The 23,840-nt window shown below is 42.1% G+C and overlaps 1 protein-coding gene across 1 annotated transcript in view; it reads left to right on the forward strand.

The window, feature by feature from the left end:
• SLC6A11 (solute carrier family 6 member 11) overlaps positions 1-23,840 on the forward strand; it is a 726,232-nt gene that overhangs the window by 139,688 nt on the left and 562,704 nt on the right. The window contains exon 5 of the mRNA XM_086938949.1: positions 6,634-6,724. Within this exon, the coding sequence (XP_086795075.1) occupies positions 6,634-6,724 (91 nt within the window). The remainder of the gene's footprint in view (positions 1-6,633; positions 6,725-23,840) is intronic.

Genomic DNA, 23,840 nt, shown 5'->3' on the forward strand with positions numbered 1-23,840 from the left:
AGACATGAATACGTTTATTAAAAAAGTTAAAAATAATGTTTATTTTAAAATGAAATGGTAATAAATATTAAAATATTGCATTAATGCATTTTTTAAATATTTCCCTTTGATTTATCATAAACACACAATATACATAATATTAATTTAACATAGAAATGTAAATATGAATGTTTTTTAAATACATTTATAATTTAAAAGAACTACATTTTTAAAATGTAAACATCATAAGTACAGCAAACATGTTAGGTTTACATATACAGTTAAAATGATACGTTTCAACATTTTGAGATTACTAGAAATAAATATAAATTAAATTTTAAAAAAATTGCACAAATAGTCTTTGGAAAACCTGCCCACCCTTTTACCCATATACCCAACATAAGGTTACTAAAAGTGTTGTTTAACATTTATTTTTATTTAAAAATGAAAGAAATACATAGATTTTTAAATATTGTAATAGCTTTATTTTACAATGAATATACATAACATCAAACTATTTTTAACCTAACTACTTAACCTAATGTAACAACTATGGCATCTATTTAACAAATATTGTAAAAAATGACAGAATATACAATATTTTAGTGAATTATATATTTTATAATGATATAACATTTTAGACAACACAACATTCTTGCAGCAATATTCTTGTATCACAATCTTTTTAATAGTGTGTTCAAACACCATAAATACCATGTAGGACTTTTAACCTCTTGAGACCTAATCCATGTCAAATAATGTGGTCTCTTCATTTATGAGAGAATTTCCATAAAATCAAAGCAAAGCAAAGCACATCAAAGGACAGACCGACTTACAATAAGGAATTTTTGATTTAATGTGCAAACATATATACAAATTATATATTGGCTGATTGCTTTTAAGTAACACCACTTAAACCATTTCACTGATTTCAAATTTTACAATTGTCAGAGCATCACACCGTAGCAGCGAAATACCTCATTAATGGCCTTATTTTGAGTTTGTGGAAGGGATACTCTGTCACAAGCATAGTGGATGTCCAGCACTCTGCATTACAAATATAATAGAATCCACAGCACCTGTGATACAATGAACAGGATAGTCACCACATTTTGAAAAATAACCTAATCATACCCAACTATAAATATAGGACTCTAAGGGCCTAAATATATGGTGAGCTGGCGGTGGTGGTCTTACAGACGCCACATTATGACAGTATTGGCCATGCCATGCTGGGACTGCCAACATCACCAGTTCCCTGGCGGTGGCGTGGTGGTCCAGGTGCATCAATATGCTCTGAGGGACTGCCATGGTCTCACCAAGCATATTACAAGTTTAATCTCCGCCAGGTTTTCATGGCAGTTCCTCCTCCATGAAAACCCCATCAGAGAGGAAACAAAGGGGGCCCTGGCTCCCTTATGCCTCAAGTCCTGTGTGCATGCACAGCCGTTCAAGAATGGCATGGACCTTTCAGTCCATGCCGTGCTGGGAATGTTTTTGACATTCCCATTATGGTGCCTATTTTATAGGCACTGCTGTGGGAATGTCAAAGGAATTGTCCCCCCAAAAAGTCATTATATAGTGGGTGGTTCTCACGCGTGTTTGGTGGAGCAGCGGCAGGGTGGTCCTGCCACTGCACCATCAAACAGTACTAGGATCACCGTACTCACGGTGGCAGTCAGACCACCATGGTGGGTCCGCTCACCATATTTTGAGTGTGGCATACGACCACTGTATAGACGCCACCTTCACCGGGATCAAGGACCCCGCTGCAGCAGCGGTATGCAAATGGCCTGAATAAACCGGTGGTGCCAATGCCAGCAACGCCGAGCATATTACGACCTGTATATCCCCTGCCCTTTTCAAGGCAGGGCCTCATCATGAAAAGGATGGTGGGCATACAGGTAAAAGGGCCTCTGGCCAAACCTGGGCCTGGAGATATGTGCAGGGGCCACATGTTGTGCCTCCCCTAGAATTTCACCCTTGCTCCTGCAAAGTGCAGCATGTACAACATGGTGTATGCCACACTGTGCAGGAATGTGCAGTAGGCACTGTCATGGTGGCAGTCTGCTTGCTAGGCTCTCCTATGTGCCTAACAGACCACCATTTTGACACTGCTGCCACTCCGCCCACCCTGGATTCAAGCTCTAATCTGGTGGGTGGGCTCACAACTGGATGGTGGTATTCCTGGGACCGCCTTGATGGCTGTCTCATTGGAAGACCACCAAACTTGTAATAAGGCCCTAAATCTTGGATTAGTGACCACTAGCTTTGTGCCCTATCCCAATACATTTGTAAAAGATCCCATCAATACTTATTCTTCTTCTCAAAGAGAAACTAGGATTGCACATAGGCAAGATAAAATGGTTGAGAGGTTGCTGTAGTGGCACTTGTGAAGAGAAGCTCTGTCTTCATGCCTGTTCTTTTGAGGTCTAAATAGAGGCAGCTTCATATGCGTAACAGAGGTCATGCAATAAATAAAGAATTACATGAGAATATCCTGACTGGATTTTGGGTCAACACTTTAGATTCACAGCTTGGATAGTGAAGTATGCAAACATTGCCAAGGGAGCATTTGTATCATGTTATAATATTTCTGCCCTACTGACCCAGAACAAATCACCTCTCCTACTAATGAAAACACCCTGTGCCATTTCAAAGTAAACTCAAGAAGTAAGAGCATGTAATGAAATATGCTCCAGCAGCAGCATGACCAGTGTCACATATCGTGAGGAAAATATGCATTATCAACAAAATTGCAATTTTAATAAATTATAAACAGTACAAGGGATGAATGTGCACCCTCTTGCAGATGGAAGATTCCAAAATCACATGATCTTTGGGTATGCATTCCGACAGGGGAATATGATGTCAACCCAACATAATTGCGCTATGAGTTCCTGTTCTGGCTAAAGACAACACTGTAGCAGCCCTTCTGCTGCATGCAATCCTTACAGCTCTTCTACTGTAACTGCTGGAGACTCCAGCACATCCACCTTCCTGTTAGTGGTGCAATGAAAACTCATTTTTCTCTGCTCGGTCTAGGAAGCTTGTAAGTTAGTAGTATACTGTACTCCAGTTACTAGCCAACCCAATCTCTTTCTTGTAATTGTACTATCTTGCAGGAAAGTTACTACTGTACACAGTGACTGTTTTCTCTCCTTGACCCAAATTGTTGGTCAGTGCCTCACTGTACAACCACAAATCTTGTACACAACTTCCCTTTTATCTACTCTAAGCTGTTAGTCAGTGATTAGTTTCATTGTCTGTTCCCCATTTCCACTGCCACTTTCTGTCCAACCTCGTTCTCTAGCGCGACCTGCAATCTCGTCCAGTACTGTTTACCATTTCATACACATTTTTCCTTGGTGGTGAGCGTGGCAAGCTAAGAGGTGGATGATTTTCCTATCTATCTATATCTGTGGCTGGACAACTGTTGACTCTGTTGTGAATGTGGACTGGGGTTCAGGCAGTGAATACAAAGTATAAGGTATTAGTGTTGCTGTAGAAGATGTTATGACTGATCATTAGCATATCCTACTGGAGAAACTGTATATGCATGGCTGTCAGGAACATCTATGTTCTGGGATCCCATAGCTTTCCTTCCTATGCATCACCTGAACTGGAGATAGTCATGTTACATAAAATAAAACCTTAGTCAAAGCACAAATAACTATTGACTACTCACTTTCTGCTCACACCCACCCCCACATTGCACCAAAAGTATGTTCAGACTCCTCACTGCTTCATATGTGTATGCTCAATTTTATGTCAGGGTTTTTAATAGCAGGTACCTTGGCTCTTGTGAGGTGTAAGTAATCATTTCTGTGAGTGTCTATGATGGCAGACCAAAAAGAGGGGCCTATTGAAGTGCCCCAGCCCTCTTTCTTGTATTGGTATTCAGATTCTAGCTGTTCTTTACAACAAACATTTGAATGTTTCAAGCCTCCTGGAGGACAATGTTTTGGTGGGGAAGAGTGATGAAAAAGGGTTTGAGATGTCTTTCTTTCATATCTGCTGAGCATCATCTTCTAAAATTGAGCCAGGATCTCTGATTAGAAAGTAGGGAAGGGGAGTTTTTCTTGGCATTGGTGAACCTTGGTGCCATTTGGGAATTGAGTTTTATTGGAATTGGTGAACATGAGTTGGTGTGCATTATTAACAATGGTAAGGTTATGAGGAGAGGTTGCGGGTCCATGTTAGAATTGTTGGGCACTTAACATCCTTCAAACTGTGGTACCTTTTCTATTGTCCATAAAGGTAAACTGTAGTATACTTTATTGTTAGTAGGTGAAATTGCCTTTTCTTAAAAATGTGGAATAAGAATCATGTATGTTGGCTTTAAATGTAAATGTTGTATTGTTGTTACAAAATTGTGGATTATATCAAGAGCATTTTAAAATGTTTTTAGTTGTTCTTTCTCGCATTTAGAGGTAGTCTGTTTGCATTAATGACATTGGTTCTGTGCAGTCCTAGTTGAAATTTGAGGTGTCCTCCATAGTCATGGTTGTAATGCTTGTGTTTGTATTACATTTAAACAATCTTATCTTTCTCCTGAAAGGGAGCTGCAGGATTGAGTGCAGACAGACTAACTCTTAAAATATTTGCACAAACTAGCAAGACTTAACATAGTTGTACAACTTTGTTGAGTCTGTGCATAAAGTGCAGCATCACATTTCACTGCTAGGCTACTTCAAATGAAAACAGAGGACACGCCTCCATTTTATTGTGTGTTATAATAGTCTGTAAAGTCCATGCCGTGCTGAAACAAGGGTCACATGCCCCCCAAAAGTATTGAAGTAACAGGGGGCCCTGAAGGGCCCTCTTTGTTGACTCTCTGCCACCCTTTTAATGGTGGTCTCACCACTATGAAAAGGTGGCTGAGAGCCATTTCGTAATATGCTTGCTGGTACCGCAAAGGCACCACAAAGCATATTGCAGCCTTGGACCACCACACCAGTGCCAGGGATCTCCAATCCATGTCGGTTACAGTGGTCCTAAGGCGGTCCCACTGCTGTAGTTGTAATATGGCGGTGGTACCACTGGTGTGGGGGTCCCCGACTGCCACCGCACATTCCCCGTGAGTTAGGACCGCCAAACTCGTAATTGGGCCCTAAGACTTCATAGTCTTGTGTTCCCCTCATGCCTCTTAAATCTACTACAAGACACTCCCAGTTCCTTTATATCACTCTTGCAGGTTCTTTTTCCTTCCTGCTGTCTTTCTGTTTGTCTGTGTTTTTCAGTTTTTCTCTTCCTCTTTCTTTCTTTTGTTTGTGTTTTTGTCTCTATTTCTCTAGGTAAAAGTTTGATGAGGGAAAATAAGTTGCAGTCCTCAAAAATTAGTGCTGGTGGGCCACAGCTGTAACCACTGGCTCAAGTTAAGCACTGACACACACTGATTTCTCTAAACATCCATCCCTTTAAATGAGATGGACAAGTGGGGGTATCCAATAGGATGAGGCTTGAGAAGTTTAACTAGTAATTCTTTCAAAGAATTGTGGCCCATGTAATTAAGAGCATGGTTTAAACTTAAAATCAAAATTCAGTGTTTCCCAGCAGGACACTCGACCAGTATTTTGGTGCATCTGGGCTTTCAGTTATTGCATCCATAATGTGACCCACTGAACTTACAGGCACTATGAGAAACTTACACTTCCTTCAGACTCAGCTCCAAAGATCTCATTTGTGGCACTTTATAAACTCCTTGAGGGGACTCAGTTAAAAATATGCACAATGCAAGAGTAATATGCTGCGCAGAAAAAAAAACTACAAAAGAACAACCTTTTGGAAGATGCAAACATTCTTACTAAATACAAGATTAAGTAAAGCATTTGAAATATACACAGGTAGGACTTTTTTCTATTAATTGTTCAGAAATCTATCATTGTTTTTTTCCTGGAAAGTAAAAAGACATGAATATGGGGCCCAACTGGGACCAGTATCATTTTCCATTTTTAATTACTACCAGGCATGGACCCGACCACTCGAAGCCCTGCAATCAACTACTCCGTCCATCCTCTCACTACCCATCCACCCATTCCTGCTTTCTCACATTCAGCTGCACCACACAACCACACAAACTCTCCAAATATTGAAAAAGCTCTCTTGAGAATTCCTCTTTAGTACAAGGCACCATCTAGAGGGTAATGTGATAAGTTGTGCAATTCCTATTGTGGCTATATTTAAAACCAACCTTCCTTTAACCCCTTCCCTGCAGCGTGAATTTTGCAGCGGTGTGGTGATTGACTTAGGGGGCGTAACCCCTTGCCTGCTCAGGACGGCTCCCGGCCGTCCTACCTCACACTGGGTGTGTGTACAGGACGGCCAGGGGCCGTCCGAACTCCGCCCACTAATTAATTCTCCAGCGTGGGCGCCGATTTCGGACCGAGCTGGGGAATCAGCAGCGTTCGGACGGCCTGGGCCATCCTATGCACACGCACAGCGTGACGTCCGTCCTGAGCACGCAATTGGCTGACAACACTTTTCAACTCCTGGTATTTATTTTGACTGTCAAAGTTTCAGCTTGTTACGAATCAGGACCCATATTGGAACTGCACCCTTTGTGTATGCCTTACTGCTCTGGTCATATTAATGATAAATAGTGAAAATAATTTTTACTTATATTTGTCTTTACTTTTGTTTCTTCCTTCACAGATAATTGTGTGGAATTTCAAAAGTTGAACATGAGCAATTGCAGTCAGTCCTCTTTGGCAAACGCTACTTCTCCAGTCATGGAATTCTGGGAGTAAGTGGACATCCAAATCGTTTTTGTTACTGGAATTACCTTGAATTTTTGTTCAAAATCACAACTTGGTTAACATTGTTTTTCAAAGCTCTTTCCAGTTTCCATATACAATTGATAAGTCCGCATATTTAAATCAACTTTTATAATTAGGCTCTCATCTCCCAAACACTTTATATAAATACTTTTCTTATTTGGAGTAAAGAAATCTCCACTTAATTGCTAAATGTAAAGACTGAGAAGACTGTTAAATGTATAGACTGTGGCTATCTCCACATTTCACTTCCTGGCTCTGCACAAAGTTCACTTCCTGGCTCTGCACAAAGTTCACTTCCTGGCTCTGCAAAAAGTTCATGCACCAACCCACACTTTATGTACAATTGGGTAGTGGTTTTGCTGGTATATATAAATATGTGTAATTTGCTCATAAAATCATATCCAAATGTCAGCAGAACGATTTATGGGTTCAAAGGCAAACATATGGTCAAGAATTGTGTGGAGGTATAGTGTTTTGTAAAGACCTATGTCTTTTGAGCTGTTCTAAGTTGGGGGAGTTTCAGAACCATCTTGATGAATACAAGGATATTGTTTTAGATCCTGGGTGTATTTGTTTGTATTTCGAGGGTTTGTGGATATAGGAAGGCAATTCAATATCCTGATTGTATTTGTTTGTATTCTGAGGGTTGTGGATATGGAAAAGCAATTCAGTACAGTTAATGTGTGACATTCATGTTCTTGCATACCAAGTGGTGTGAAGTACAGAGCTAGATTGGCATATTATTCTATCTGGCATTTCCCTTTTGAGCTGGAGGTATTGGAGGGTGTGATAATAGCCCGGGGTCGTTCCTGGTGTCTCTGACACTTTCCCCTATTTCCTGAGAATAATTGCAGCAGGCACAGAGATACGGAGAAAGATAGGAAGGAAGGATGGATGAGAGTGAGAGATCAGAGATGCAGAAAGGAGATGAACGAATGATAGATGAAGAAATGATAGATGGATTTTTTAAAAAGTGAGAAAGAATGAGACGAGGAAGGATGCAGGACTGGTTTATGGGCTGCTTTTGAGCTCTCTAGTCCAGCCATGGCAAATAATCAAATATCTTATAGAAACAAGAGCAATAGAAGCTTATCAGAAAAGCCTGATAGTCTGGAGTTTCACAGATACTTACCTACTTTGATGAATACGGAAGCCTTAGTGTGGCCATTGTAGGGGACCATTTGGCTTCTGGAAAAAAGCAAGAAATCCAATATATCCACTGAGAACAGTGCATTCATGAGGGTATGGAATCACTTAGGGGGCTATTATTGACTACGGTGGTCCTATGAACCTCCTTAGCTACTGTGGCAGTGTGGGCAGAGGACCACCAAGGGACTGCTGCAACCGCTGGGAATCTGTGATCCCTCAGCAGTGTTACAACCGTGTGAGGCCACAATATGCTGGCGGTACCGCTGCAGCACTTCCAAGCATATTATGAGTTTCCTCACTGCCACAGTTTAATGGCAGTGAGTCCACCATGAAAAGTGTAGCGGGGAGGAAACTAAAGGGGCCCCGCAGGGCCCCATGTTGCCTATGGGGCTGGTGGTGTATTACAGAGGGGCACATGGTGTGCCCCCTGTCTGTATGCTCCCCATTTCTGAACCGCATTTACTTCACAGTCTGTGCCGTGCAGGAACATTTTTTGGCGCTCCCATTGCGGTGCATTTCTGAGGCTCACATACGAGCCTTTGAAAGGCACCGCCATGGGAATGCCAAAGAAAGCCCGACTGCCAGGATTACTACTTGTAATCTGGCGGACAGCGATTGAAAAGGTTTGATGGTGTGGTGGCACGGCGCTAGTGTGGTGGCCCGCTGCCAAGCCCCTAAACTCATAATAAGGTCCTTAGTATTTTCCTGGGAAATTTCTGTCACGCTTCACATGGCTGCTTTATGTTATAGTCTAGATGCTGTAGCTTGGATGCTGCATGCATCTTTAGCCATTCTCTGATACCCCCATAACTTTAGTGTCATAATTCTGTTGATTGAACAGGGCTGTCTTTGTGCCAATCAAAAGTGTATGACTTATGATAGATAGGTCAATTTAATACTTTATGTTTCGAGTTATGTGCCAGTCCAATACATTCCTACAACCCATTGATAAATATTATTCTTCATTACTATTTAACATTTGCAAGAATATATTATTTAATTTTTTAAGTTTTTTTGGGGGAGTTTGTAGGCTATTTAAAAAATATATATTTTGGTCCTCATATGCGACAATCCAAAGGTATTTGTTACAGTGCATGTTAGGTTTAGAGAACATAGTAAACACGTGATACCTGCTGGATGTTCCCTTGCACTGATACAACAACTATAAACCTTTATTTTGAGGTAATGAGGGTTTCCCCTCATACCTCCCATTGGATTAGAATGTCTTAATCCTTGGACCGTTTAAATCCTCTATTGACTATTTGAATTTAAAGTCTGACTAGCAAGTGGTTCCCATATACTGACCCTCTTCACAGGAGCATTGATGCAGTGTAATTTACCATATCATGTAGCAGTCTTTAACCAAGCTGCGCAAGACAGTGTGCTTCTAGAAATCCAATTAAAACAAATTTCCCTATGAGCAGTGACAATCAGAATTATTAACAGCTTTTCAAGTGCTTTCTTGTCCTTCCCACTTGAAATATATTTATCTACAATCCCCAGAATTATCGTTTTCAATATTTTTTGTCAATATCTTACCCAGTAAGCGTCCACGCCAGGGCATTGCCAGAACATATGCATATCATCTGCTTTTGGCAGCCCACATTTCGGACAGCATCTTATTTCTCCTCCTATTCTGGACAGCTTCTTTGGAGACCAATAGACCCTGTGCAGAGTGAATAAATGGTTTTTCCTTAAGGGTGCATATTTAACAAACGAGCAAAGTTTGTTCATAGATACTTGCCACAGGGTTGTTAAATTGACGTCTGGAAGTGCCCCAGTAGCATCATATTGGACTAGCATCCAGTACCACTTAGCATTTGCTTTTTCTGTGCAGGATTGTCATGTAAAACTGTTTCCCACTCATTTGAGCTCCCACTGATGATTGGCTTTGGGCCAAACTTGTTAGTTGCAAGTATTTAAATCTTGACAATAAATTGTTAGTCTTTTCTGATAAGTAGTCCCACGAGATTTGCCTCTGTTCATCCATTAGTGGACCCCATTTTCCCTTTCCGTCATTCATTAGTGGGGTAGGTAAGGAGTCCTGTAAACATAGAGGGGTCCCAGGGGATTTCCAGATAGGAGCTATTTGGCTATAGTAAGATAATTTCAAGATACTCCTAACTTGAATCCAGAGTCTACATGCCGCGTTCAGAACATTCAAGCGCATTTATTTTAAAAATGTGGGGTGCCTGTATTTAAACAAGAAATAGTTGCCTTGTTCTGCTAGATCACTAACTTAAGCTCCTAAACAAGGTTGAAATGACTGAACGCCTTCAGTTAAGAGTGACCTAATATTTTTTAACTGGAGAGCCCAGCAGTATAGCAGAAAGTCAGGTAGAACAAGCCCCCTGTCTATCTTTTATTTACAGTGTTTTTCCAGGAAATTCTTGGGTTTTTATTAGCCCATGTGTAGCTTGTCAGATCACCTTGTAATTTCTTGAACCATTTTAACTCAAAATATAATGGTAAAGTGTTAAATATAAATGTAAACTTTAGCAAGATTATAATTTTTATCAGGTTCACCCTGCCAATGATAATGGCAGGGTAGACCAGGTTTGCAACAACTTTTTAGTTTCTTTCATAAGCTTGAAAAAATGTATCTGTGCCTTTTCTTCCAGGGATTTGACTACCTGGACCCCTAGATATCTTATCTCTTTTTTTCACGTTTTTCCTCAAAGTAGAATCTTGCCAAAATCTGTTAATAGGCCCATTATAATTGGATAAGATTCTGTGGGATTTTGCATATATATTATTAAATCGTCAGCGTAGAGAGCCTCTTTTTTAACCCAACCTTGATGGTGAAGACGCTGAATCAACTGTTCCTTCCTAATCCTCCTTGCGAAGGGCTCTATATATAGGTCAAACAACAGGGGGATAGGTAACAACCTTGTCGTGTACCTCTGACTATTTTCAATTGTTGAGTAAGAGAGCCATTGATTAAAATTCTTGCAAAGGGGCATGTATAAATGTGTTTTATAGCATTATCGAAGTTGCTCCCCAACCCATTATGTAATAAGACAGCGTGAAGAAAGGGCCAGCTGACCCTGTCAAATGCCTTGGCAGCGTCGACAGTCAGGATAGCTAAGGGGAGATTTTTATCTGTGGCCAGATCTATAGCGCATACCAGATTGTATGTGAGATCAATCAGCTGTGTATTTTTCATAAACCCTTTTTGTGATGTTCCTATTAGGTCTTCCAATATTTTATCCAAATTTTTGCCAATAAACTGATAAATATTTTATAGTCATTGTTGAGTAAAGATATTGGGCAATAAGACAGTTTTTAGGACTTTATGGGGTTTTAATGTAAGGTTTATTGTAGCCGCATTCCAAGATTCCGGTATGCGTTCTTTGTTTATGTAAATAGAGTTGCATAAAGAATGAGGTTAATGAATGAGTAATTTCCTCCGCTAGACCTTATATAGTTCACTAGGAATCCCATCAGGTCCAGGTGCTTTCCCATTCTTCAGGTTTTTTATTGCTAAGGATACTTTTTCAGATGTGATAGGGTTAATAAGTAGAGATTTCTTATCTGATGTCAATTTTGGGAGAGGGTCGCCCAAAAGCCAAGTATTTAACTCTTTGTTAGGCACTAGGATCTCTTCCTTATATACATTTTGGAAAAAATTGGTAAAAGCGACCCCAATATTATTATCATCTATACAGCTTACACCTTACCCCTCCAAAGTTGTCTCTTTTATTGAATTCCTAGCTGGGTCACTCCTACTTTTCCATGCCAGTAACCTCCTACATCCCTCGCCGTACTCATAGTGCGCCAACGTACTAGCAAACTCGTTTTTGTTAACTATGCTTTCCAGGTGCTCCTCAAGTTCTTTCTTCCCCTTGTCAAGTTGTCATTGGAGCTCATTCGCTGCCACTGAGTCATGCGCTGCAATGAGATCTTTTTGCCTGGAGATTATTCTCTTCTCTATTATTTCTATTTTTTTGTAATTTTCTTTCTACCTATGTGTAGTATAACTAATTATTTTCCCTCTAATATAGGCTTTGTATGCATCCCAAATGACCCGTAATGAAATGGATCCCGGATATAGTTCAAAATACAAAATAGTCTAACGTGTCTTGTTTCAGTTTTTCCTGTATTTCCAGTTCTCCCAGTAAAGACCTATCCATTGTCCATCTAATTTCAGGTCCCTTTTGTTCAATAGCTATCTCTAAACTGACTGCTGAATGGTTTGATATGTGTTTTGACCTTATTGCCTAATCTTGAGTCAATAAGATAGTAATCTATACGGGAAGCATGACCGTATTTTTTATTATGATGAGTAAATTCTTTCTTTCTCCCAGCTCTAATGCTCCAGGGGTCTATTTGCCCTAATTTCTTCATGATGTTCTGTATAGAAGCTCGCATTTTAGGAGCATTAACTGTTGGCCTAGTGGTTGATTTATCAAATACAGGATCCAAAGGAGCGTTAAAATCCCCTGCCATTATGATGGGATAATCATCATTCAATATTTGATGGAGTAGGCCATGCAGTGGTGATGGGTCGTCTACATTCGGGCCATAGCTTATCATAGAGTAGGTCTAGCTATATATCCTCACTGTTGCAATAACCCATCTTCCTTTAGGGTCTGAAATTACTTTAATTATTTTTGCATGGGCTGAGTTTTTAAACAGGATAGTAACTTTTTTAATATTACAGTTCTGGTTGGTACATGCTAACTGGTGTATCCACTTATGCCCTTTAAGTATTGGTTGTGGGCTATTTTTTTGCTAAAAGTTCATTTGAACGTGTTATAGTCTCAGCATGTTCTATCTTTTAATTGTATTATTTATTTTGCTCCATTGGATGTTTATTCTCTTCTATGTGAACCAGTTCTTGATATTTTCATTTTCAAATATATTTGTGTCTTCTTTTTTTTCTCCGATGACCTATTCCTGGGTTGTTAATTTTTATTTCTCATTTTTGTTAATGTAAGTAGAAAGTTTCCATTGAATGTTGGTTTTCTTTTTTGTCAATGTGCCCCTTGTCTGTACTTTATTCCATCTTCATGTTTGTCTAGGGAATATGGAATAGCAATAGCAGAACATTAACATTCAATTTGTAATTGTCCCTGATAGTCCAGGTCACATTGCTGAGAGTTCTGGGCAGTCTCATGAGTGCCCTTTGCTGTCAGAGTTTATTTACTTCCATGCTGGTACCTGTTGCAGAGCCACACTGTTGTAAACTATCAAAAAGTCAATGCCATTTTCTTAAACAATCTTACTATTGCTAATATTTTCTTGGCCTACACGAAAACAATTCACAAAAACTGGATGTATTCTTGTCTTCATGTTTGTGTTTTTCAGCTCAGTTTTTGGTGCTAGGTGGGGATGTCAATGTGCTTTCGTTTGCGTTTAGGAATTAATGGGATACATTTCCTCATTTATTTACGCTTGTTTGAGGAAAAAACAGGATTACTTAGCAATAGACATTATACGTGTTCAAAAAGAAAACACACAAGGTAAAATATGTAGTACAAACATGTACAAACACTGCTTTTTAAGGTGTACTAAAATAGTTTTGATACTAAAATGTACTTGTATCCATTTTTTTCTTTTATTGAATATTGAAAGAATGGATCACTGATAGAATATCGATGTAACAAACATCAATGTTCCAAATATCAAAGAATAAATATAGAATGCAGAAATATCAACTCCGTTATACTTAAACAGGTAAGTACAAAAATATCTTTTAAAAAATATTGAAGTAAAAAATATAGATGTAAAAAATATCGAATTAAAAATATATATAAAATAAAATACACATTATTAAATATATTAAATAATATTGTTATTTTTAACAAACTAAATTACAATTATTAAACATTTTAACTAAATATTAATTAAACAAATAGAAAATAAAGAAACAACATTTTAAACATATATATTTAAATATTTTCTTTATTTAATTTGTAAACTTAAAAATTATATACAAATCAAATATATATATATATCAATATTTTGAAATAAAAAATATTCTATATTTATTAAAAAATGTCCGCTCCAGTGAGTACTACAGTAGGGTAAGTAATGGATAGCGGAGGGTTAAAAATTACTATTCCCACACCAATGAATTTAACAGTAGGGAAAGTGCTGGATAGCGGAGGAGTAAAAATTACTTTTCCCACTCCTGTGAGTGCAAAGTAGGGAAAGTGTTGGATAGCGGAGAGAAAAAAAATACTATTCCCATTCCAGTGAGTGCAACAGTAGGGAAAGTGCTGGGTAGCAGAGGGGTAAAAATGACTATTCCCACTCCATTGAGTGCAACAGTAGGGACAGTGCTGGATAGTGGAGGGGGAAAAATGACTATTCCTACTCCAGTGAGTGAAACAGTAGGGAAAGTGCTGGATAGCGGAGGGGGGAAAATTACTATTTCCACTCTAGTGAGTGCAAAAGTAGGGAAAGTGCTGGATAGCGGAGGGGGAAAATTACTATACCCACTCCAAAGAGGGCAACAGTAGGAAAGTACTGGTTTGCAGAGAAATTCAAATTCTTAATAACATTTAAACAATATAAATTAAGTTAAAAATCATAAAAAGTAAACAATATTTAAAATATATACATTTAAATATATTAAACATATAAAATAAACACATATAATATAAATTACATAAAACAAAACGCTAAATATTACATAAAATAATTAATGAAAACATTTAAAAACAATAATTATTTTAAAGGAGCAAATATTAACAGAATTGTTTAAAACATAAATGTATTTATTTTGTTTCCTTCCCAGAACACCACACAAATAAAAAACACATAAAACGTTTTATTTAAATGTATTTCCATAATTAACATGATTAATAATCAATTAAAATATATTATTAAAATAAAATAAACACACATTAAATACGCATGCATTAACCCTCTAATAGCCACAACACACACCTAAAACTAATTACATAATTACCATATTTAATTTCTAACTAATTAATTTACATTAATTGACTAATTATCAATTTATCAATTAAAAATAAATTACCTCCTAACTTTCTCACCATTTACCCCTATAAACACCACAAGACACATCTAAACCTATTTTCAAATGATCATATTTAATTACTAAATTATTTAAAATTAATTAACAACTAATTATTAAATCATCAATAAAAAGAAATTACTTCCCACCACTTACACCTATACATTCCACAAAACACACCTAAAAATAATTACAGAGTTACCATAATTAATTACCATTCAATTAATTTAAAAAATTTGACTCATATAAAACCAGGTAGTTTTTTTTCCTAAGAATTTTTAAGGTTTTTTAAATGCTAATTCCTAACTATAATGTCTGTTAAACCTATGTTTTTTTCAGTGAATTTAAAAGGTTTTTTAAAGGCTGATTTCTAATTATAATGTTCATTAAGCATGTCTTTTTTTCTGTCTTTTTTAATTATCATCCCATTCTCAACCTGGTAAAAACTGCAAATATCACCACTGTTCCATCAACACCTTCCGCCAACAAAATCGCCACAAACCAGAGCCACAATTAACGCTAATACTATACAAACTAGGCATTCCCGTGCAAATAAAACACGAAAACACCACTTCCCCATATTTTCAACAACCAGACAAATCTGCAATGCTGCCTAAAAACAGGCGATAGCCCCACTTACCAGTAACAAATTACCATCAACCTTTAACTGGTGTAAGAAGGTCGACTATCTACTGCGTGAATTAGACCCAACTCACACCCACATCTAAAGACCAACACATGATAGAGGTACTAATAATGCAGCTCCACCACCACCAGAACCTCCCCCGGACCACTCCTTCCCATTACCACAGAGACAGCGCAAAACAGGACAATGGACCTTCCAAAAATACCATATCCCCTCAACCGAACAATAGCTGAATGTTCGGAGATGTGTCAACCAACTATGGGGCCCATTAGGATGGCAGGCAGATTGCCCCCACCAGGCCAGCAGTTACCACCGCTGGCCTGGCGGGGGCAATCCGCCAGACATCCTAATGGGCCCCTATGTGTGAAGGAGGCAAATCACCCATCAACAATAATTTACACAATCCCAAGTGTACCGGTGATGTGCGGCAGAGAACTCACTATACAAACCACAAACCTCTCCATGTGGAGATATAGTATTGATACGTGTAGTACTGCACAATGGACGCAACCATATTCCCTCAGACACTGGGAAGATCTCGGGCATGTAGCTGTGTTGTCCCCCCCTTGACGCAGAAGCAGAGTGGGCTAGTCCAATGTACGCAACTCCAGCGTAAGAGTATAAATACATAGCATACCGCCTGGGCGTGGTTCACTTGTGCGAAGACAAAAGAGTCTGCCAGGACGGGGGCCCTCACCTTGACACTTGGCTGCCGCCATTATTTATTTTATTTTATTTATTTATGCAATTTTATATAGCGCGGACTTTACCCGAAGGTGTCAGAGCGCTTCACAATAGGAACAGAAAAGATACAAACTGAGAACGTTACACGAGCAACAGATTGCAGAGGCATTCGTTATGTTACATACGGTAAAGTGATAATTGTGAGCAACCAAGAATACATGAGGTAGTAAAAATTGTGAGAAACCAAAAATACATGAGGTAGACAAGGTAATTGTGACACTTGTGAGCAAACAAAATACATGAGGTAGTAAAAATGTGGGCTACCAAAAATACATGAGGTAGTAAAAAGTGCTCAGGAGGGAAAAGTGACAAGTGTGCAGGCTACAAGAGAAAATAGAGTATAATTTGTGGTATGATACTGCAGTATATGTTACACACTCAAGCACAAGAACAAACGATTACGTAGGCAAAAGTGGCACTTGTGCAAGTATCAAAGGTAAAAAACCTGTGAGAGGAAGCAAACCGTGTGTTACAGGGGCAAAGTGGTGAGTGCAAGTTGCAAGAGGGTACCAAACACAAGTACATGGATAATACTGCAATAAAAGGCAAACACTCTGACCGCAAGAACACACTGGGAAGGCACTTCCATGGACATGAGAAGTAGAAATTATCAGTAGTGGGAGATCTTCCTACAGACAGAAGAGAGTTACTTTTGGAGGTGTCTCTGGAGGAGGAGAGCTTTGAGGTCCCTTTTAAAGGCCTGGGAGGAGGCTGTGGTCCGGAGCTGAGGCGGCAATGAGTTCCAGATTCTCACTGCGTTGCCTGAAAATGATTGGGCCATCGTTCTTTCCTTCTTGAAAGTGGGAGGTTCAAGCAGTAGATTCTCCGCATTGCGTGAAGGTCTAGAACCTCCAGAGAGTTTCAGTTTATTCGCCAGGTAGAGAGGAGAAGAGGAGTGCAGGGCTTTGTGGGTGATACAAGCGGTCTTGTAGATAGCTCTAGCCTCCAAGGGAAGCCAGCGGAGGGTAGATAACATCGGTGTGATGTGATCGCTTCTTTTGGCCCCATAAATGAAACGAGTTGCTGAGTGGAAAACAGACTTAAGTGGGGACACGTGGGATTTGGGGAGGCCAGTAAGAAGAGAATTGCAGTAGTCGAGTCTGGAGAGGACCAGTGCTTGCACCAGGGTTGTAAGGTCCCGCTCCGCGAAGAAGCGACGGATTCCCCAAAGAAGGCGCAGTTGGTATCGAGCTGATTTCGCAATGGAATTGATGTGGGGAATTAGATTAAGTTTTTTGTCTAGTATGACACCAAGGGATTTGGCGCTGTCGACAATGATGGGTTTATTGTTTAGTAGATTCATCTGATCCATCCATGATTGAACCGGGGGAGGAGAGAGTGAGGAGGAGAAGAGGAGGAATTCAGTTTTGGAGGGATTCAGAATCAGTTGATGAGTTGACATCCAGTTTTGAATGGAGTCGAGAGTGGAGCTTAGGATGGAAAGATCGTGAGTAGAGGCAATCTTGAGGTAGAGTTGAGTGTCGTCAGCATAAAGATGATAGTGAATCCCGGATTTACTTAGGAGATTTCCCAGTGGTTCTAAATAGAGATTGAACAGTGTGGGAGCAAGTATCGAGCCTTGGGGAACACCTTGACCTACCGCCACAGGAGGTGAAAGACTGTTCGCTATTTTGATCATTTGGGATCTGCCAGAAAGGAAGGATGCAAACCATTTAAGCACAGTGCCCTCCATGCCCATTCTCTGTTGAAGAATATTGAGGAGGGTATTGTGATTGACAGTGTCAAAGGCTGGGGAAAGGTCAAGGAGAATTAGCAGACAGGACCCCCCTGAATCGAGTATCCTCAACGCGTCATCAACCACTTGCAGTAGGGCTGTTTCAGTGCTGCAGTTTTGGATGAAGCCGGACTGACAGTGGTCTAGAAGGTCATTGTCCTTGATATGACAGGAGAGTTGTTTTGCTACACATCTTTCTGTGATCTTCGCCAGAAAGGGAAGGTTAGTGATGGGGCGGAAGTTGTTGAGGTCATTCGCATCTGCAGTGGGTTTTTTCAGAAGAGGGGTGACCTGCCCAGTTTTGAAGGAGGCAGGAAGGGAGCCTTGCCAGAGGGAGAGGTTGATCAGAGTGGTCCAATAGGAGAGGGAATGGGTATAGAAGTCAATGGCAATGGCACTGGGGATAGGGTCAAGAGAATGGTTGGATGGCTTCGTTTCTCGTATGCACTTGAGAAGGGCATCTTCAGATATAGGGTCAAAGCTCTGCCAAATGGCTAAGGATTTGCGCTCCTCTGGAGGGGTAGGATGAGCGACCTGATCCACAAGTGATTTCACTTTTTCATCAAAGAAAATAGCAAAATCTGCAGCTCTCTTTGTAGAATCATCCACCTTGGAGGTTGGGGGAGAGCCGTTAGGCATTTTGATGAGATCAAATAGTTTTTTGGGTCCATTTTTGGCGGAATCAAGGAGGGTTTTGAAGTGTGTCGCTTTCCCAAGGAAGATGTGCTTGTGGTACTTGGATCTTGCTGAGCGAAGCTTGGCCAGATTGTCGGAGGAGGGCACTTGCCTCCATTGTTTCTCCAGGGATCTTAGCTGCTTCCTTTCCTCATAAAGGGATTTGTTGAACCAAGGTGCTGAGGGAGTGGGCCTTAACCTTTTGCTTTTGAGTGGAGCGACTTTATTAATTTCAGCTGCAAGAACTGTGAGGCTTTGGGAGGTGAGTTCATCAACATCTAGGTTCGGGTCGAGCCTTGGAAGGGATAGCAAGGCTGATTCACAGAGGGGACCGACATCAATATTTTTTGCATCCCGGAACCATGAGATGGCCCTCTTGGGTTGGCCAAGAGTTATAGAGTGTGAAAGTTGAAGAGAGAATGGGATGAGGAGGTGGTCAGACCAATCTACATGAATTGGGGTAGTGGTAGAAAGCATGCCTGCTTTAGATATAACAAGGTCCAGGATTGCGCCCTTAGAATGGGTTGATTCCGTGCAGTGTTGGATAAGATCGTTAGTAGATAGGAAAGTGGCCAGTGAGTTCGCAGAGGAGTCTTGCGGTACTCCCCAGTGGAGATTGAAGTCACCCACGAAGGTCTGATTGTCACTTCGCGAGTATTGGTCGCTGATAAAGTCGGTGAGTTCATCCATAAACGAAGGGCCACTACGAGGCGGGCGGTAAATGACATGGAATCTGAGGGGTGAACGGTGTTGCAATTGAAGCTCAAGAGAAAGGCATTCAAAAGTTTTGGAGGAGCTGTTAGGAGAGGCCTTGAGATGGAGGGTGTTTCTAAAGATGACTGCAACACCTCCCCCCGTGTTGCCAGTTCTGTCATTCCTAAGTAAAGAGTAGCCTGTGGGTAATAGGAGATCAAATATAGAGTGAGATGTATCTTTGAACCAGGTCTCTGTGAGGAAGAGCATGTCAATATTATGAAGGGTGATGGTATCGGAGATTTCAAGTTTGTGTTTTACTGCAGATCTGCAGTTGTGAAGCATGCAGCGCAGCTCTGTCAAGACTGTTTTGGTGACGGGGGCACTAGGGCTCTGAAGGGTGATCGGGATATTGTACTTATGAGGGGGTGCTCGGGGGGGTTTAGGTGGATGCTTTGTTCTGACAGAGGTGATGATCGGAATGGCGTAGATAGTGGGGTTGCTAGGGTATGTCAGTTGAGGAGGGGTGGCGCTCAAGGGCTTGAGTGAGTTAACAGAGTTTCCCGATGATAGGTTAAGCTTGGCTGTACTAGGGTGAGGGGGCGAGGTGCATCTCGTGGGAAGTTGGGAAGGAGTAGCGGTGCAAGAAGGGGTGACAATCTTAGAGCTTAAAAGTGAAATGGCAGCTGTAAGCTGGGAGATGGAGGTGATAAGAGAGCCTAGTGTGTTTTCCAGTGAGAATGGGGCAGAGCACAGAAGGTTGGGTTGGGGAAGGTTGGGTGGCTCTATTGAAACAAGGGGGGGTGGAGTGGGTGGTGGCAGGCAGGGAGAGGTGGCAGGAAAGGAGGTAATTTTGGGTGTGGGGTTCATAAGTGGGGAAGGGTAGTGGGTCAGAGCGGGAGTTAGTGAAACGGAGGTTAAGGGAGAGTTGTCAATGTTGGTGTTGCAAGAGGGAGAGGAATTAAGGACAAATTTAGGGGGAGAGGTGTGTGGAACTCGGCAGTTGGGTAGAATGAGAGGGGAGGCCTCTGTGGCGTCATGAGATTGTAGGAGGTTTGGGAGGAAAAGAGGTGAGGTGGTTGTGGAGGACCTGTCAGCTAGGAGAGGTGGCTGCGAGGGAACGGGCATCAGGAAAGGTGAGGGGTGTTGGGAGAAAGGGGAGTTGAAGAGAGGAAGTGGTTCTGCTGGGCCCGAGGGAGGGAAGTGGAGGGGGTTACCGGGCGGGGAAGGGGAGTAGTGCAGCATTCCTGGCGGAGTAGGGGGGAGGAGAGAGATGCGGTGGGATTGAGGAGAGGATGGGGTGAATAACGAGGGGAGGAGGGGGTAAGGGGGAGGGATGGAAGGGGTGAGGGGAGCATAAGGAAAGTACACTTGGGGAGAGGGACGGAGGAGAGGTGGGCTAAAAAGGGGGGTAATGGGAAGGAATATGGGGGAGGAGAAGAGATTGGAGAAACGGGATGGTGCAGATGGGACGAGGAGCGTATTGGCTTGTGGTAAGGTTGAAATGATGTGTGAAGGGATATACTGTGAGGGGGGAGGAATAGGAGGGGAGGTCACAAGGGGGGTGGAGGGAAGGGGGCCGACCTGTGCTCCTCGAGGGAGCCGCCAATTGGAGTGAGGTGGGGTCTGCGGAGGAGAAAGGGAGTAATGGGTGGAGCTGGAAGGAGAGTGATGGCGGAATCCGGTTGCAGAGGAGGGGAGTAAGGAGGGGAAGAGGCAGTCAAAGAGCGAGAGGCAGTTGTCTGTGCCTTGGATCAGGACAGTACCATTGTTGTAGAGTGAGATAGTGAGGTTACCTTTGAAGCAAGCAGAGGGGGAAATTTTTAGTTTTTTCCCATGGGGGATAGAGGAGGAGGAGGTGACGTTGAGGGAATAGTAAAAACTGTTGGACCAGGAGGGGATGTCATGAGTGAAGAAAATGAAATCATTTTTTAGCCTCCCAAAACGACTATTGTAAAATTGATCCACAAAAAGGGAATCTGGGAAACGTTCAATAGTGTTATGTTTCCATCGTTTAGTTGCGGCTTTAGACAGGCTAGGAGGATAAATGATTTTGTAGCAATTAGTTCCAGCCTTAACTCGGGGGGTGGCCATGATGGTGAAAAGTGGCGAAGGAGTGTGGGGGGGATAAGAGGAAGGTGTTACTGGGAAAGCGGTGGAGAAGAGAAATAGAAGGGCATAAAGGGGGCACATAGTCCGGACGTTAAGGTGAGGATATCAGAGCTAATGAGCCGTTTGGGACTAGCAAAGCCTAGGTGTGCAAACCAGCCTCAACATCTTAAGAGTATCAGTAGAGGTGCTCAGGGCAGGGTGCGGAGAATATACTATATGCATAGCGATTTCCAACACCAACAAATATCTACTGGCCTGGCGCCCTACAAGTCTTGCAGACTCCTAGTCCAGCTGGCCATTTCGGATGGGGACTCACATGCCCTAAAACCATAGTGTCAATAGGTGCAAGTGCACTTGATACACAATAGTAGCATATGGTATATACGGTGAATTACAAAGTGCAAGGTGTAAGTGTATATGAGGTAGCACACGATACAGTTAACACAATGTACAAAAATCTACGTAAATATATGAGGTATCAATCGGTGCATTCCGGGAAAAAAGTGAGAAATTCCAGGATAAAGGTGTGATAGGTGCAGCTTACAAAAATGTACAATAGACAACTACAAGAATGGTACTAATGATGTGCTGAGAACAGGATACCAGTGCAACCAAGAAGCTGCATGATGGTAAATGTGAGGTATCAGTCGTTGCATTCCAGGCATAAAAGTGAAATAGGTGCAGCTTACAAAATGTACAATAAACAAATCAAAGAATGATATACTGATACAAGGTACCGGTGCAACCAAAAGCTGCATGAAGCAGAAATGACATTAGCGAGCAGCCAGAAATAATTGAGGTAGCGAACTGTACATTACTAGTAAGAAGAGTGAGGTTTGTGCAGGTTACACAAAATGTACAAAATACAAGTAGAGGTATAGTACTGCAATAAAAGGTAGACTCTTAGTCACATGAGGGTTTAAATACAAAGCTATGTAAAGTGTGCTATCTAACAAGGCCAGGTCTTAGGGAATGGTCGGATAGAGAGAATGACTAGTCCAAAATGGCCGCCCAAGGGGGAGAGAGACCAATCTAAAATGGCCACCAAATAGTGAAGATAGATAGTTAGTCCTCTTTTTGTTGTTTTGCTTTGAGAGCAGGGAAGTGCAGTTTCAGTTTCTATTCAGGCAAGTCCAGTCCCTAGCTTGCTGGAGGGAGTCTTATCTCTGCTATGGAGGTCTTGTGTGGGGGAGTTAAATTGCGGAGCCTCGTGACCAAAAGAAGGTAGAGGATGGGATTTATGACTACAGCTTTATGGCTCCAGCCATTTTGAACAAAGGAAGTTTTTCAAAAATGTGTGCAAGCGAATGGGGAGAATAAATACCTTATTTGTGGGTGCTACTCAGCAAGCACGTCGATGTTGATAGTAAGGTTATCTATCACATGACTAGCCAGAGTGTAAACATCCTCAGTGTGCATAGCAGGTTGCTGGATAATGATCGTGCATGGCAGAGCAGCAGGGGTGCAGCCTCTAACCGTCGCGATGGGCGTTTTTTGCGTGGTTCCCGATTGCCTGTTCCCCTTAATTACAATTCCCCTGTGTTCTCACGTCCGCCTCAGCGTTCACTCATGCATGGGCAGGGGCGACTCGGTCCTCTCCCGCGATGCACACAGTCTCAGGGTGGTGAGAGGCTCCAGGCAGGCAGTCAAGCGTCCGTTCTGACTCCGCCAATGGTCAGATGCAGCCCGGTGTCCGGAGAAGGCAGGGGCGGCTTGTTCCTTTTTCGCGCCGATTATGTTGTGGAAAAGTTCCAGCACTTCTTTGTCCACAACTATCCGCGCTGGTCCCGGTGCTGTAGCCTGTGCCCTCTGCTGCCGCCGATGGGAGGGGGTCCGTTGTTGTTGCCTCTACCCCCGGTCCCGGTGTAGCAGACAGCATCTGCTTAGACTAGGAGTAGGGGGGGGAGGGGTCCGGTGTTCGTCCTCCGAAGGCGCCGCGATTTCAATGATGTCCCCGCCGATCCCCGCCGATCGCAGCAACCGGCGCAACAACCCACGCCTCTGCCTTGGAGCCGTCGGGGGGAGGGGGGCCACTCACAGCTCCCCGGTGCCGCTGCTAGTCCTTCTGCTGCAGTGCGGTCCGATCAGCAATCCCCGGTGCCGGTTGCACGTTGCACTCAGCCGGTTCCCGGATCCTCCGGTGGAGCCCCAGCCGTCCCGGCCCGTTGCATTCAGCAGGTTCCCGGATCCTCCGGTGGACCAGCCGCCCAGTCCCGGCGACGCGACGGGGGAATGACCAGAGCCAGGTCGAGGGGTTTTGCAGGCACCCACCTTCGCCAACCAGCCTGATTCGTCAACCCGCTATGGCTCTGCAGTCTCCCGGCGCCCCAGCCGCCCGGT

The sequence above is a fragment of the Lissotriton vulgaris genome, chromosome 9, assembly GCF_964263255.1.
Source record: "Lissotriton vulgaris chromosome 9, aLisVul1.2, whole genome shotgun sequence".
Lineage (NCBI taxonomy): Eukaryota > Metazoa > Chordata > Amphibia > Caudata > Salamandridae > Lissotriton > Lissotriton vulgaris.